A 13250-nucleotide genomic window follows, 5' to 3' on the forward strand; every position below is an offset into this window, starting at 1 on the left:
TTTTTTTTGAAAGGTGAATTTCGTTAGAGAACTTCGTGTCGCGATTCGACAGCGGGAGGTCTAACATACGTTGTCTTAACCGGGTCCGCGTTAGAGAACTCCCTCGAAGTAGAAATGCCTATTTCAAATACCCAATGGGGAAAAAACCCCTACTAATCCGCCCGAAGACACGACGATCAATGGGAGTAAACCCTGCCTCCTCAGACTTAAACCTGGGTATACCCAAGCCAAGCCTTCATAGAAAGACTTCCTATGTACTTCCCAAGTCTTGAACCCAAGACCTCCTGCTTGTAAGACAGGTGCTCAACCACTTGAGCTAACTACGAAATCAAGTTAGTGCCAATTTTTTCTCGCTGTGCAACACTTGTGTTAAATTGGGACTCACCATTATTTTCGAACATTGTATACACATACAAGTGAACGATTTTATGAATTTTCACTAAAAGTATGCACTAGATTTAATTTGATAGCATATTGTACTTGTTGGGTTATTATATTTAATAAAATTTTTCTCTGTATTCAGATTTCGTTTGTCTATTATTTACATTCAGCATGCTTATTGGTGTATAGACATTATTGTAACAAAATTTGTCTTAGTCAATTGATCATTGCTTATTTAGTTTTGAATTTTGAGTCATAGTTTGACTAGTGGGGGTCCTGAGTTGATGTTCTTCTCTACGACTGTATTTATTGGCTATGATTTCGGTTTAAAACAAAATGAGTATTATCCCGGCCGGATTAACTGTGATACTCATAGATAAATGATCGCTTGGTCAAGTGGGAGAATGTTGGACTCACGTAGTTGTGACCTTCACCGATCATATATCAGTCCGATATGATAATTGACAAATAATTGAAATCCTTATGTCGGTAAATATACGATGGACGTATTTACCATTAATGACATAATATAGGGTTTCCCATTAGGTGATTAGAATTAAAGAGACTTATAATATACATCACACAAAACACCAAGGGGGTTAAATATAAATGTTATGTATATAAATATAACATAATGAAGTCATTAGTGACTAATCACATAATTATTTTCGGCCCCCCCTCTCTAATTTGTGTGTGTGTGTTTTCTCTTCTTCCCCATCTAACCTATAATCACCTTAATTTGGGAACCAATCTCAATGGTAAGAATGCTGAATCAACTAACAGGTTCTTCAGGATCTTCAGGTTAGTGTTATTAATCATGTTTATATTATATTAATTAATACGAATCATTATTTTTCCAACATATTTTTCTTACCTTTTTGGGTTAGGTATAAAATTGGAGCCCTTCTTCTTCTTTCTATAACCAGAGACGCGATATCAGAAAAAAAATATCTAATGGAAAAAATTTAAAAGTTCTTAAATAATAAATCTAAAAAGGACAAAATGTTAAAAAGCGATAAAAAAATTTTAAACATCCATACAAAATTAAAAATACATGACAAAATCTAAATTTAAAAGAATTACAATTGCCCCTTTGCCCTTCATTGTAGTACCGCCCATGTTTCCATGCACATTCTCTATACTTATAATTATGGCCTTTCATGCCTACATCTACTTTTACACCTCCATGAAAACTAGGCCTCCTCACGCTTCATCATTTGAAATTTACTTATTGCTTGACGGTTTGTGCTACAAGTTTTCAAAGAAGTAGCGGTACCTATTGGATATATGGATAATATGATGTATATCATAAAAAAGAATGGGAATAAAATCATGATGAAGTTCTTTCTTTTGCTTGGTTGACAATGATGAATTTGTTAGTTGATTTACATGTGTAAGCGAAGTCTATTGCTGCTACAATAAAAGCATAGTAATCTTTGACCTTTTATATGGCAGTAGGCTAGCTTGAACTCGTTATACAGTAGATTGAAGAAAACGTTTTAAGAAATGAAACGGGTAATTAATTACCCCAAATGCTAGGTTGTCTCTTTAGATAGGCCGTAAGGGTGAGTAAAAACTGAACCAGAAAACCAAAAACAAAAAAAAAACATACAAAACCAAACCGAACCGAAAAAATGGAAAACCAAACGAAACCCATTTGTTTGGTTTTTGTTTTCTAAAAATCGAACGAATCGGTTCAGGTTTTGGTTTTTTATGCTTAAAAACCGTTCCAAAACCGAACCGAACCAAATATATTTTATTTTTATATCATATTACATTTATATTTATTACTTATAATTTGTAAATATGTTAATGTATTTAAACTTTTTTTAGTGTACAAATCTATGTAAATTATATGTTTCTGATGAAAACTACGATAAAATCAATTCGTTTTATAAAAATTATACAAATTTTAACACCTAAAAATATAATTAGATAATATAAAGCAATTCTATATTTTAGTTTCTATATCATATTTTTTCTTAACAATTGAAAGTTACATTTATAACATAATAAACAAAAATTGTAACAAAAAGAAAATTATAAAAAAAGAAACAAAAACCGAAACCGATCCAAACCGAACCGGAAAACCGACAAACCGAATCGAATAAAAACGAAATCCAATGGTTTTGGTTTTCTAAAAACGAATGGATCGGTTGGGGTTTCGGTTTTAGACAAAAACCGACTCATACTCACCCCTAAGTTAGGGTACTCACTATTCACTATATATGTATTTGAATATAATTATAATTATATTAATGAATCGAGCTAGTACTACTTAATAAAATCTCTAATCTCAAATTGAAAAGTAAGAAAAAAAAGAGGCTATATTCCTATCATAAATAAATTATTCTTATAACATATGTTTTTTATTTTTTCAAAATATCTTATCTAATATTTTTAAATTACAAACATTATTTATCAATTCAATTATTTTATTTATATCAATAAATTGTTACACCAAAGTATTTAATCGTTACTTTTAATATCAAAATGAGAGTTTAAGGATATATACAAATACGTGAAACTTGAAATCGAAAAAAGGAAGCGATGGTTTTTGAAAATTAGAGTGTAGATGTACGTGATTGGGGAAAAAAGTGTAGATTAAAAGACGAAGGCACCGGGTTAGTTAATGGGTTTGTACTGTCTAATTAAATGTCGTCTCGAATGCCGACTGTTCAGATATAAAAATGCAAACGGTTAACAATTGCTGTAGAAAAGGGGAAAAAAGTGAAATGGAGGAGGAGGGAGAGTGGATTCAAATAACTGGAATAAAATAGAAACTAGTGAAAAGAAGGTGGATAGTAGCATCCATGCGCGCGGGACATAAGGTGACCCACACCACCCCTTTTTCATAGCCATGGCTCCCATCCCAACACCCGCCCACCGCGTATATCCCTCTCTCATCATCCACCCCTCTCTCTACACACACACACACATATGCAATTGGGTTCATATTCATGTAAATTAAAAATAAGAAATAAATAACGTACTACTCCTATATTAATTAAAATCACCAAACCCCTTTCTCCTATGTTTTCTGGGGATCACACACACACTATTCTGCCAGCCAGTACTCTACTTAAATAATATATAGTACTCCCATCTTCTTGAAAAACAAAATATATATATATATATATATAAATACCCGTGTATGTGAGTGAGAACTAGCTAGATATGGGCGGGATGACATCATCAATGGTTGCAAAATTTGCATTCTTCCCGCCAAACCCGCCATCATATAAGCTTGTAAAAGATGAGCTCACCGGTTTACTGTTGCTGAGTCCGTATCCTCACAGAGAAAACGTGGAAGTATTGAAACTGACAACGCGTAGAGGATCAGAGATCGCAGGTGTATATGTAAGACATCCGATGGCAACATCGACTGTTTTATACTCGCATGGTAATGCAGCGGATCTTGGTCAGATGTATGAGCTCTTTATCGAACTCAGTATTCGTCTCAGGGTTAATCTCATCGGGTATGTATTGAATTATCCAATTACTACTGTTTTATCCATCAATTACTCTCTTTTTTCACTTTTTTTTTCTTGACTAATTTTGTGATTAATTTGTACGTTTGCTAGGTTTCTTTTTAATTTCTTTATTTATTTTTTTTAAAAATGATAAACAGAGGCCGAGGCAATGGTTTAATAAGAATTATAATATCCATAATAAGATGTTATACTTTGAATCAGAGTATGTAATGTGATAACTTATTTGATATAGCCACGTACAACGTGATGTTTAGTAGTCTTTATTTCCCTTTTACTTTTTGAACTTGCTGATTGATTATCGGCTAGTACTCGTAATAAAATAAAATAAAATGTGTTGCTTATATGTCAATTGTCTTTATGAGCTTTTCAACCGAGGCCCTTTTGACTAATGAAGAATGATATATAGGGTGTTTAATTAGAATGCCTAACTAAAACATCAAAAAAATAAAAATAAAAACAAATGATAATATTATGCTTGACAACTGGATGAAGACATGTTAAGAAAATTGAGATTATGAACCTGGGATGCAATTCAAACAAGATGGGTCATTTTGGGATTTTTGCGAGAGCAAAAGTACATGGGGCTCTTTTTACTTTATTCATGATTATTCTTCTCTCCAATAAGTTTAACATGACCCGCCATGTTAGTTTTGAACTTTGGAGAGGATTTTAATCTGAAAATAAGAAAAGAAAATTGTGAAATCTCTATCTCATGAATTGTATGGATTATACATGTTTTTATGCCAATAAATTAGGCATGTATCACTGGACTAATGAAGAAAAATATCAATTTTGTTCATGGCTCGCCTTTTTCCGAGTAATTTCCTGAGCTGAGAAATCCTAATCTGTTTACCTGTGTATTAATTATGTTGAAGAAATTAATTTAAAATTAAAGAGATAATAATTTCTATTTAGTATATTCGATGCATTTGTATACATTTGAAAAAATCGAATTATCACAAGTGTTTATAAGAATATGAGATTCGGGTAACATATATATGTGCCTATTTGCTGGACTCTGGCGGTAATAGATTTGTATATTTCATTAGTATTTAGCTAGGCAAGGTTATAATTTCTTTTTGCAACAAAAAGCAGCTTAGCCTCACCTTATTATTGATTTGTCACCATTCTTTTAGATTTTTCCTACAATGATGAATGGTGACCCCTTGATTAAAAATAAAAGACCTTGTTGTCCTCTTATCAATAAACTTCATAACAGTCTTTGCTGATTTAAAACTTAACTTTTAATTAAGTAATCGTTGAAATTTCGCCACTATTTGACCTTCAATAAGTTGACAAGTAAAAATAATGTAAAATTTTTGCAGGTACGACTACTCTGGGTATGGACAATCCTCAGGAAAGGTGAGCCATTAGCTAAAATACTTTTAACTGATTTAGGGAGTGCTTGGATGTCTGATTAGCTAAAGTAAAGTTAATGTATTTAGATTGCTCACATATGCTAAAAGTACTAAATAGATTCGGAGAAGCTGTTATGAGCTTGCCACAAGTGACAAAGACTGCTTGTTTAGGTAGCTACAAAATGAACTTTGCTTTAACTAACTAACAGTCAGAAGTCTGTTTCAATCCGTAAACATACATCTAAGGCTCCAAGCACCCCTTTAGTAGTTTGTTATCTGCAAGCTCAGATCTTTCATGTGGTGCAGCCAAGTGAGAATAACACATATGCAGATATCGAAGCAGTTTATAAATGTCTTGAGGAGAGTTATGGAACTAAGCAAGAAGATATCATTCTATATGGCCAATCTGTTGGAAGTGGCCCCACTTTGGATCTAGCAATCCGTCTTCCTCGTTTAAGAGCTGTTGTACTTCATAGTCCTATACTCTCAGGATTAAGGGTTATGTATGCTGTTAAACGCTCATACTGGTTTGATATTTACAAGGTATTATTACATGGTTCTGTTAGATATTCCCCCCTTTTCCTTCTAATGTTGAATTAATCTTTTTGTTGTTTCTTGTTGTGCAGAATGTTGATAAAATTCCACTCGTCGAGTGTCCAGTGCTTATCATTCATGTAAGTCTGCAAATTCTACACGACAATAATATGGCTATATTTTTGTTAAAACTAAAAATAAAACCATGACCATATTGGAATACCCATGTTTTCTTTGAAGTCAAGGTTCACACACCAACCAATCATTTAGATATTTGACCCAAATGGACACGAACCTGCCAGCCTTTTTCACCTATAAATACTGCTATGCCAAAGGACCTTTGGTTGTTTCTAACATCATGTTAATAAAATTGAGCGTGCTTGATTATTCGTCACTTGTAATTTTTAATTTAATGAAAGCAAATATAACATTGAAAAATGGCAGAGTCACCTAAATGGACCCATCTCTAATGACAAATCCCTATCTATTTTGATGGCTTATGATTGTTTCTGCTTTATATCATATTAAGCACCATCTGACTACCATTATTTGGTCTTTGGAGTCTTGTAGTTGATGGCCCCTACCTCCTCCATGTTTTGCTTATCATGTTATGGCCTGATTTAATATCTCAACTAATTCCTAAATGATTGCCACCTTCCTCTCTATAATGATTAGTAAATTAAAAAGATTCTCAACAGAGACTTAATGCTATCTAGGTGTCAAGTTAGGTGAGTAAGTCATAAGTTAAAAATGAGCTTTATATCAAATTAAATGAGATTTCTTATGTCTAATCCAGTAATCTGTCACCAATCCGGTTTTTTTTTTGTTTTATGAATTTGCTACTAGCTAAATATTATTACAAAACTATTACAGTACTACTAAACAAGCATCCAATGTTAGTGAATTAAGCAATTTATTAGGTCATGAACTCTTGGGAATGAGCTTTGAGTGATTTTTGCCTCGCTTGGTTAGCTATATCCGATTGACCCATTTTAAGTACAACGTAAAGGGGTTAAAGTTTCAACGAGTCTTTTCTGGATATCGGTAAATTCTTATATATGCTGTGAGACTGTGAGTAGAAAGTGGAAACATAGATGTGATCATGGATTATGGGTCCTATCTATCTTATAAAAGGAGAGATTTGGGACCCTTAAAAATGATGAGTGATACGATACTCGATCTTCAGTAAGCATAAACAGATAAATTGGTCGACAATTTGTTCCCCTCATGCAAATAACAAGTTTATCACTGAAAAAGATCTAAACTTATATTATTGTGTAGGGCACTGCAGATGAGGTGGTTGATTTCTGTCATGGGAAGCAGCTATGGGAACTCTGCAAAGAGAAATACGAACCACTTTGGATCAAAGGTGGAAACCATTGTGATTTAGAGCTTTATCCGGAATACATTAGGCATCTAAAGAAGTTTGTATCAACAGTCGAGAAATCACCTTCACACAGGCATAGCAGTTCAAGGAGGAGCACCGACCTCCACTTTGAACCGCCAAGGAGGAGCACAGACGTGTTTGAGGCATCAAGAAAAAGCACGGATAAAAGAGAGAAACCAAGGAAAAGTATGGAAAAGACGAAAGTTGAAAAGCTAGAAAAGATGAGGATGTCATTTGATCAAATGGAGAGGTCAAGACGAAGCGTTGACGTGATTGAGAAGTCAAGGAAAAGTGTTGATCTTCAACAACTAGATAGAGGTAGAAAGAGCGTCGATCGGTTGGATAGATTACGAACTGGGTAGTTCTTTTCTTCATTTGATGTCACTTATTATAACTAAAAAAAATGTGGTATCTATGCATGTTTTGATATTGTTTGGCATACGTTCCTTATCTTTCTAATATCCTCTCTTCTTTTAATTTTTTTTTCTTTCATTTCCTCTTTAAACTGCTACGTTCAATGTTACATGAAATGAGAAAGGTTGTGATGGTATACATTAAATTTGGATCATTATTTGTTAAAAAACTTTGTGAAGACTTACTTTATTGTTCGATATTACAATAATTATAATGCTATATTATTGTAAATGTAAATCTAATGCAAAAAAGAATATACAGTAACTTATAAGCCTAATTGGGCCCATACATTTGACTTTAGCCTGGCCCTAACCCGGGTTTTAAAGGTCGAATCCATATTGATACCAGGCCTAATTGGTCCAGAAAGTTGTGTCATAACTTATACGCTACAGGATTATATATTAGGCCCAAAGACATTTCAAAAACAAACTTTGTAAAATAGGTTTAAAAGATTTAGTCATTTATAATTTAGTCATACATGTTGCCAAAAGTGGTATTCTAATTATAATTTTCGAATGATATGTTACCATATTACTCTTTGATAGGATAAGAGTTTATTCTTGTTTAAAAGTAAGCTAAGTTGATAAGCTATGAGCTTAAAGAATCTCTTAATTGAACTTTTAGATTCTTATTGACCTATACATAACGACGAGATTAACACAAATAACGTACTATTCATACATAGATGGAGGGTGTAACAATAATACGAGTAATAAAACAATAATGGGTCAAACTAAAGATGTGATCAAACTGAAAACACTTATTAGGCCTAAGTTTGTGGCTATTATTTATCTAACCCTCATATATTATGCGGATTGTTTTCTGTTAGTGATAGAAAGTGTAGGTTCGCCACTAATCTCCACCATCTCCGGTTCTATTATTAGCTATATAAACTACTCTATACAATCCATTCCAAATCATCATTCTTGGAAGGAAATAAGCAGTTTTTAAACTACTGCATTTCTTTTGAATCAACAAATAAGACCAACTTGTGAAACTTCTCATATTTTTGTAATAAAAAACAACATGGCACGCCAATTAATTGTTCTTGCTCTCATATCTATTGCCCTCATTGGGTTTGTCTCGGCCGCGAATGCTGCTAAATCCCCTGCTTCTTCCCCATCAGGGGCCGAAGCACCCAAATCTGGCCATGCCCCGAACGCTGCACCCAAAGCTGCTCCAAAAGCCGCACCAAAGGCTGCACCCAAAGCCGCTCCAAAAGGTTCACCAAAAGCCGCACCTCCACCAAAAAATAAGAAAACACCGGTCTCTTCACCTAAGCCTTCAGATGCATCCTCCCCGTCTGACTCAGACAAGGCATCATCCCCACCAGCTCCATCAAAGGATTCCAGCACTACATCAGATGGACCAGCATCTGATGCAGCGCCAGCTGATGCACCATCGTCAGGAGCCAGCTTGAAGTGCTCAGCGGCGACAGGTGCAATGGCAATTGCTAGTTATTTCTTTTTCTAGATTCTAAGTAATGAAATGAGATTGAGATTTGATTGATGGAACCAAAAGAATTGAATTCGAAGGTTAACATGCATGCATAAAGGAAAACGCATATATAGGTTTTGGAATATGTGTTTTTTTTTTTGGGATTTTGATTTTGCCATTCATTGTTCTTATATGTTGACGATGTACTGAGGGCCCCCTGTATCTGTTAACATCACACACACAAAAAAAAATGCCAATTGCTGGTGAGCTCTTTCCAATATTTCGTATTGTCCTTTTTTCTATCATGTGTTGTGTTCTTCACGGCTTGTCATTATAAACTTTTTACAAAGAATACGCTATTCAGAAATTGATATATTTATATGTAACTAATATATATAGGCATATTAAGATGTAACTATTCTGGATCAATATGATATGAAACGGTGCCCAACGTAGTCCAAATTACCTTAGTATATTAAATTAAAGAGATTATGATCATCTATATACAAAAGCAGATAATGATCATCTAAATTAAAGAGATTTTGATCATCTATATACAAAAGGAGATAATGATCAACTATACAAATTCTTGGTTAAGGTCGTTGATTATTAGAGTGTATATCATGAGTCAAATATATATAAGTGGATACACTAATAGCAATTTACAATCACCCCTGTAATGCTCAATTCATACCCAAGTCCTTCCGATACCCAACATGAGGAACATATAAACAATATAAATAGTGAATGATCTCTAGACCCTTGTGGTATATGTTAAGGGGGTGTTTGGTAGAATGAAATGGAAAGAAGAGAAAAAAAATGAGAATTATTTCTCTAGTTTGGTTGCACTAGTGAATGAAAAGAGAAAGAGAGGAGTGAGAATAGTTTCCATTCTCTATAAATTAGTGAGAATGAAAATGGTTTTTATTTTTTTTTAACCTTTTTTTATGGAGTTTTTTTATTATTCATATATATTTCTTAAAGTATAAAATTATTAAGTTATGTATATTTTTTTAATTAATTTTGTTTAATTTTTTTATTTCTCTTATGTTCATTCTCTGTTAGGGTGGGGTGAGAGCTTGTCCACTCCTCCCCTCCCCTTCCCGATTTTTCTTCTCCTCCCCTCCCCTCCCCTAATGCTAGGAGCACCTCGCCACCCCTCCCCACCCTTTTCTATTTAATTTCATTTCTATTTATTTTTGAAACTAAAACATTTTATACCGTTCCGTCTCGTCGGATGAACTCGAGTCCGATGGCATATTTGGGGGTGGTGGGCCGTGTTCCGGAAATATAGGATTGTTGAAAAAAGGGTTCATGATTGTTGTTTGATAAATTATACGTGTATATATGATATATGTATGTGTGTGTTTTGTATTGTTTGAAAGGAAATAAAAAAAAAATAGAGGTTCTGAGAAAGTGAAGGAGAAATAAAAGAAGAAAAGGAGAAATAAAAGAAGAAAAGGAGAGAAGGAAAAGACGTTAGATGTGGGTGCCACGTTTTTTTTTTTTTTTTATTAATCCCAACGGTCGAATAAGAGGCATGGCTACCGGCACCACTGTGCCCAAATCGCTCCCCACCCCACCGGTACGGGAGGGTCGGCGCAGTGTGCCAACCGGTACCGGTACCGGTCCCCTCCCCTACCCACTCCGTCCACCCTTACTACCAAACAACTGAATATATTCTCTTTCCATGTATTCATTGTCTTTTTCATTATTTTCATTCTCTATTACATTTCCCTTCTTTATGATTCCATCCTACCAAACACCCCTAAAGAATTTCTAACAAAATAAATTTAGCATAGACTGAAATAAATTATAATGTGACATATTCGATACTTACACAAGTTATTTTGTTCAAACAAAATGGGCCAACACCTCTATGGAAAGGGTTGGTGGTCCGGTGTTGACTATAAATGTCCCTCATGTACATGGATCTAGACATGGGCAAAAAAAACCGATTTCAAAAAAACCGGTTCGGATTATCTAGGAACTGGAAGCGATAGGAACCGGTTCCATTTTCGGATCCAATATTCCGGTTTCAAACCGATTCATGGAAAAAAAACGGGAAAAATGCGGTCAAACTTTGACCAAGAATCGGTTCCGAACTGGTGTCGGTTCTTGAAGAACCGGGTCTTCGTCACTTTGACTGGAACCGGTTCCGGTTTCGAACCGGTTCCGATCTTTTGCCCAACTCTACTGATGGATCAAGGGTTTGAATCTTGGGTTGGCACAAGCGTAATTGGTTGCAGTTCTTAAGATTAGAACCACCAACAACTAACTAGACGTTAAAAAAAAAAACAAGAATGGAAAAACATCAATTCTTCCAAACAAGAAATGGTTTTTCAATTACGACTAGGTGAAGTGAGTATATAGATTAAAACGTATCTAGCATATCGAAATTCCATTATGTAAGACTTACAACTTCTCTTGAGTCTATGTGATCGTTGTCGTTGAACCGATCAAAAATATAAACTAAATACCACTAATTAGCTAGGGTAAGTCGAGTATCGTATCCACAGGGAATCAAGGGAAAGTGTTAAACAGTTTTACAAAGTTAATTAAACTAGACATGAACTCAAAATCGATTAATTGATTGGTTTGATTAAAAACTAAACTTGATAATAAACTTAACAAAATAACTTCAATTAAATAAAAGGGATCATTCTCATGCTTCAAATTATATTTTCAAAAGTATAACCTAACTTATGTTCGTTGGAAATCACATAGACATGATTCGTTATAAGCTTTGATTGAATGAATGCTAAGAACTAATCAATTAAGTTGTGATGATTCACGATAATGAAACCGGGGAATTGACACAACTAAATTATCTATTCATTAACAAGATTACAAGTTCATAAGAGATTCTTCCAATAATAATTGATTAACAAGAATTTGAAATCAAAAGATAGATGGAATTCATTCAAGGTTATAAACTAGTAATTATTCAAACAATCCAAACAACATTAGATGTTAAAAGACTAATGAGAAATTAAACATCTAATCCAACATGAACATAAGAAAAGTTGAATACAATTGGCTTACATAATTGTTCACATGAGAATGATCAAAAGAGAATTAGCCTAAAATCTTCATCATTGATATCATCATTGATTCTTCAATTAAGGCTTTAATCTCCATGGAATTGTGATTTGATGATGAAATTGGGGTCTTGGGAATGTTAGGAACTGCTCTTGGTATAAGAAAATATGAATGGTAACTTCCAAAAGTCGTCCTTTGAATGATATAAACTGAACTTGAATTAAAACCATAAAATTCGGAATTTTGGTTCAGCAACTGGCGTAGCTTACGGTGTCACCTGGCGTAGCTTACGCCCTTTGTATTTCTGAAGACCGTAATGTATGCCAAAATGGGGCGTAGTCTACGCCCTGCTGCATTCTTCAATTCTTGAATTTGCTACTGTGCTACTATCTATTTACGCTAAAGCACCATTATCCATGAGACCATAATATACGCCAACTATTGGCGTAATATACACCATTCTAGATTTGCCACTTTTGTTTTTGATCATTTTTTTTATTTCGTTTTCAATCCAATTAACCCGTAAATGCAACCTATGACCTGAAATCACTAGCAAACGTAAACGTACCCCTATTCTTCTATTAACATGCATAAAACCTATCAATTTCACATCTTAAGAACACACAATTCAAACACTTATCACATTCCCCAACTTACCTCTTTTTCGTCCCGAAAAAATCATTCATCGTGTGACAAGTTAATTTACAATGTCATAATACTTCATATCGCCAAAGAAACACCATATAAGAATTATATCAATTATACATACTTGTAAAACTCAACCTTCAAGCAATCTTCAAAGTACACTTGGGCGAAACTAAGCAATGCAAACCAAATCACATGATATAACCAACTCATGAGACTTACACTATCAAAAGATTTACGACTAGCAAATAGAAATATATAAATGTGCAATTAAACCTAATAAACCTCAAGTTTGTCAAAATACATGCATCACACTCTCACAATGTGCACCCCCCTCGGTTCATATTTTGGGTGAATTAGCAAAAGATGTGCTAATATAAATATATATAAAGCTCACAACCCATTATTGCACTCTAAAAATCATAGGCTAGTACACAAATCGAATCAAGACCTCATAACTCAAACTATCACTTCGGTATTCATACAAGATTAATGGGAATATGGAATGAAATACGGTAACGATTCTCATTTGGGTGATTTACTAGAATGATTTTGGGA

The 13250-nt window shown here is 34.0% G+C and overlaps 2 protein-coding genes across 2 annotated transcripts; both read left to right on the top strand.

Annotated features, from left to right (window-relative positions):
- The first annotated feature begins 3333 nt into the window (after window positions 1-3333).
- LOC122578354 (alpha/beta hydrolase domain-containing protein 17B-like) lies at window positions 3334-7593 on the top strand. The gene is made up of 5 exons (XM_043750301.1): window positions 3334-3860; window positions 5201-5237; window positions 5540-5776; window positions 5860-5907; window positions 7049-7593. The coding sequence occupies exons 1-5, from the start codon at window positions 3559-3561 to the stop codon at window positions 7514-7516; spliced, it is 1092 nt and encodes a 363-aa protein (XP_043606236.1). The 5' UTR covers window positions 3334-3558; the 3' UTR covers window positions 7517-7593.
- Window positions 7594-8594: 1001 nt separating this feature from the next.
- On the top strand, window positions 8595-9041 carry LOC122610759 (classical arabinogalactan protein 6-like). The gene has a single exon (XM_043783719.1). The coding sequence runs from the start codon at window positions 8595-8597 to the stop codon at window positions 9039-9041; it is 447 nt and encodes a 148-aa protein (XP_043639654.1).
- Window positions 9042-13250: the final 4209 nt, after the last annotated feature.

Source organism: Erigeron canadensis, chromosome 8, assembly GCF_010389155.1.
Source record: "Erigeron canadensis isolate Cc75 chromosome 8, C_canadensis_v1, whole genome shotgun sequence".
Taxonomy (NCBI): domain Eukaryota; kingdom Viridiplantae; phylum Streptophyta; class Magnoliopsida; order Asterales; family Asteraceae; genus Erigeron; species Erigeron canadensis.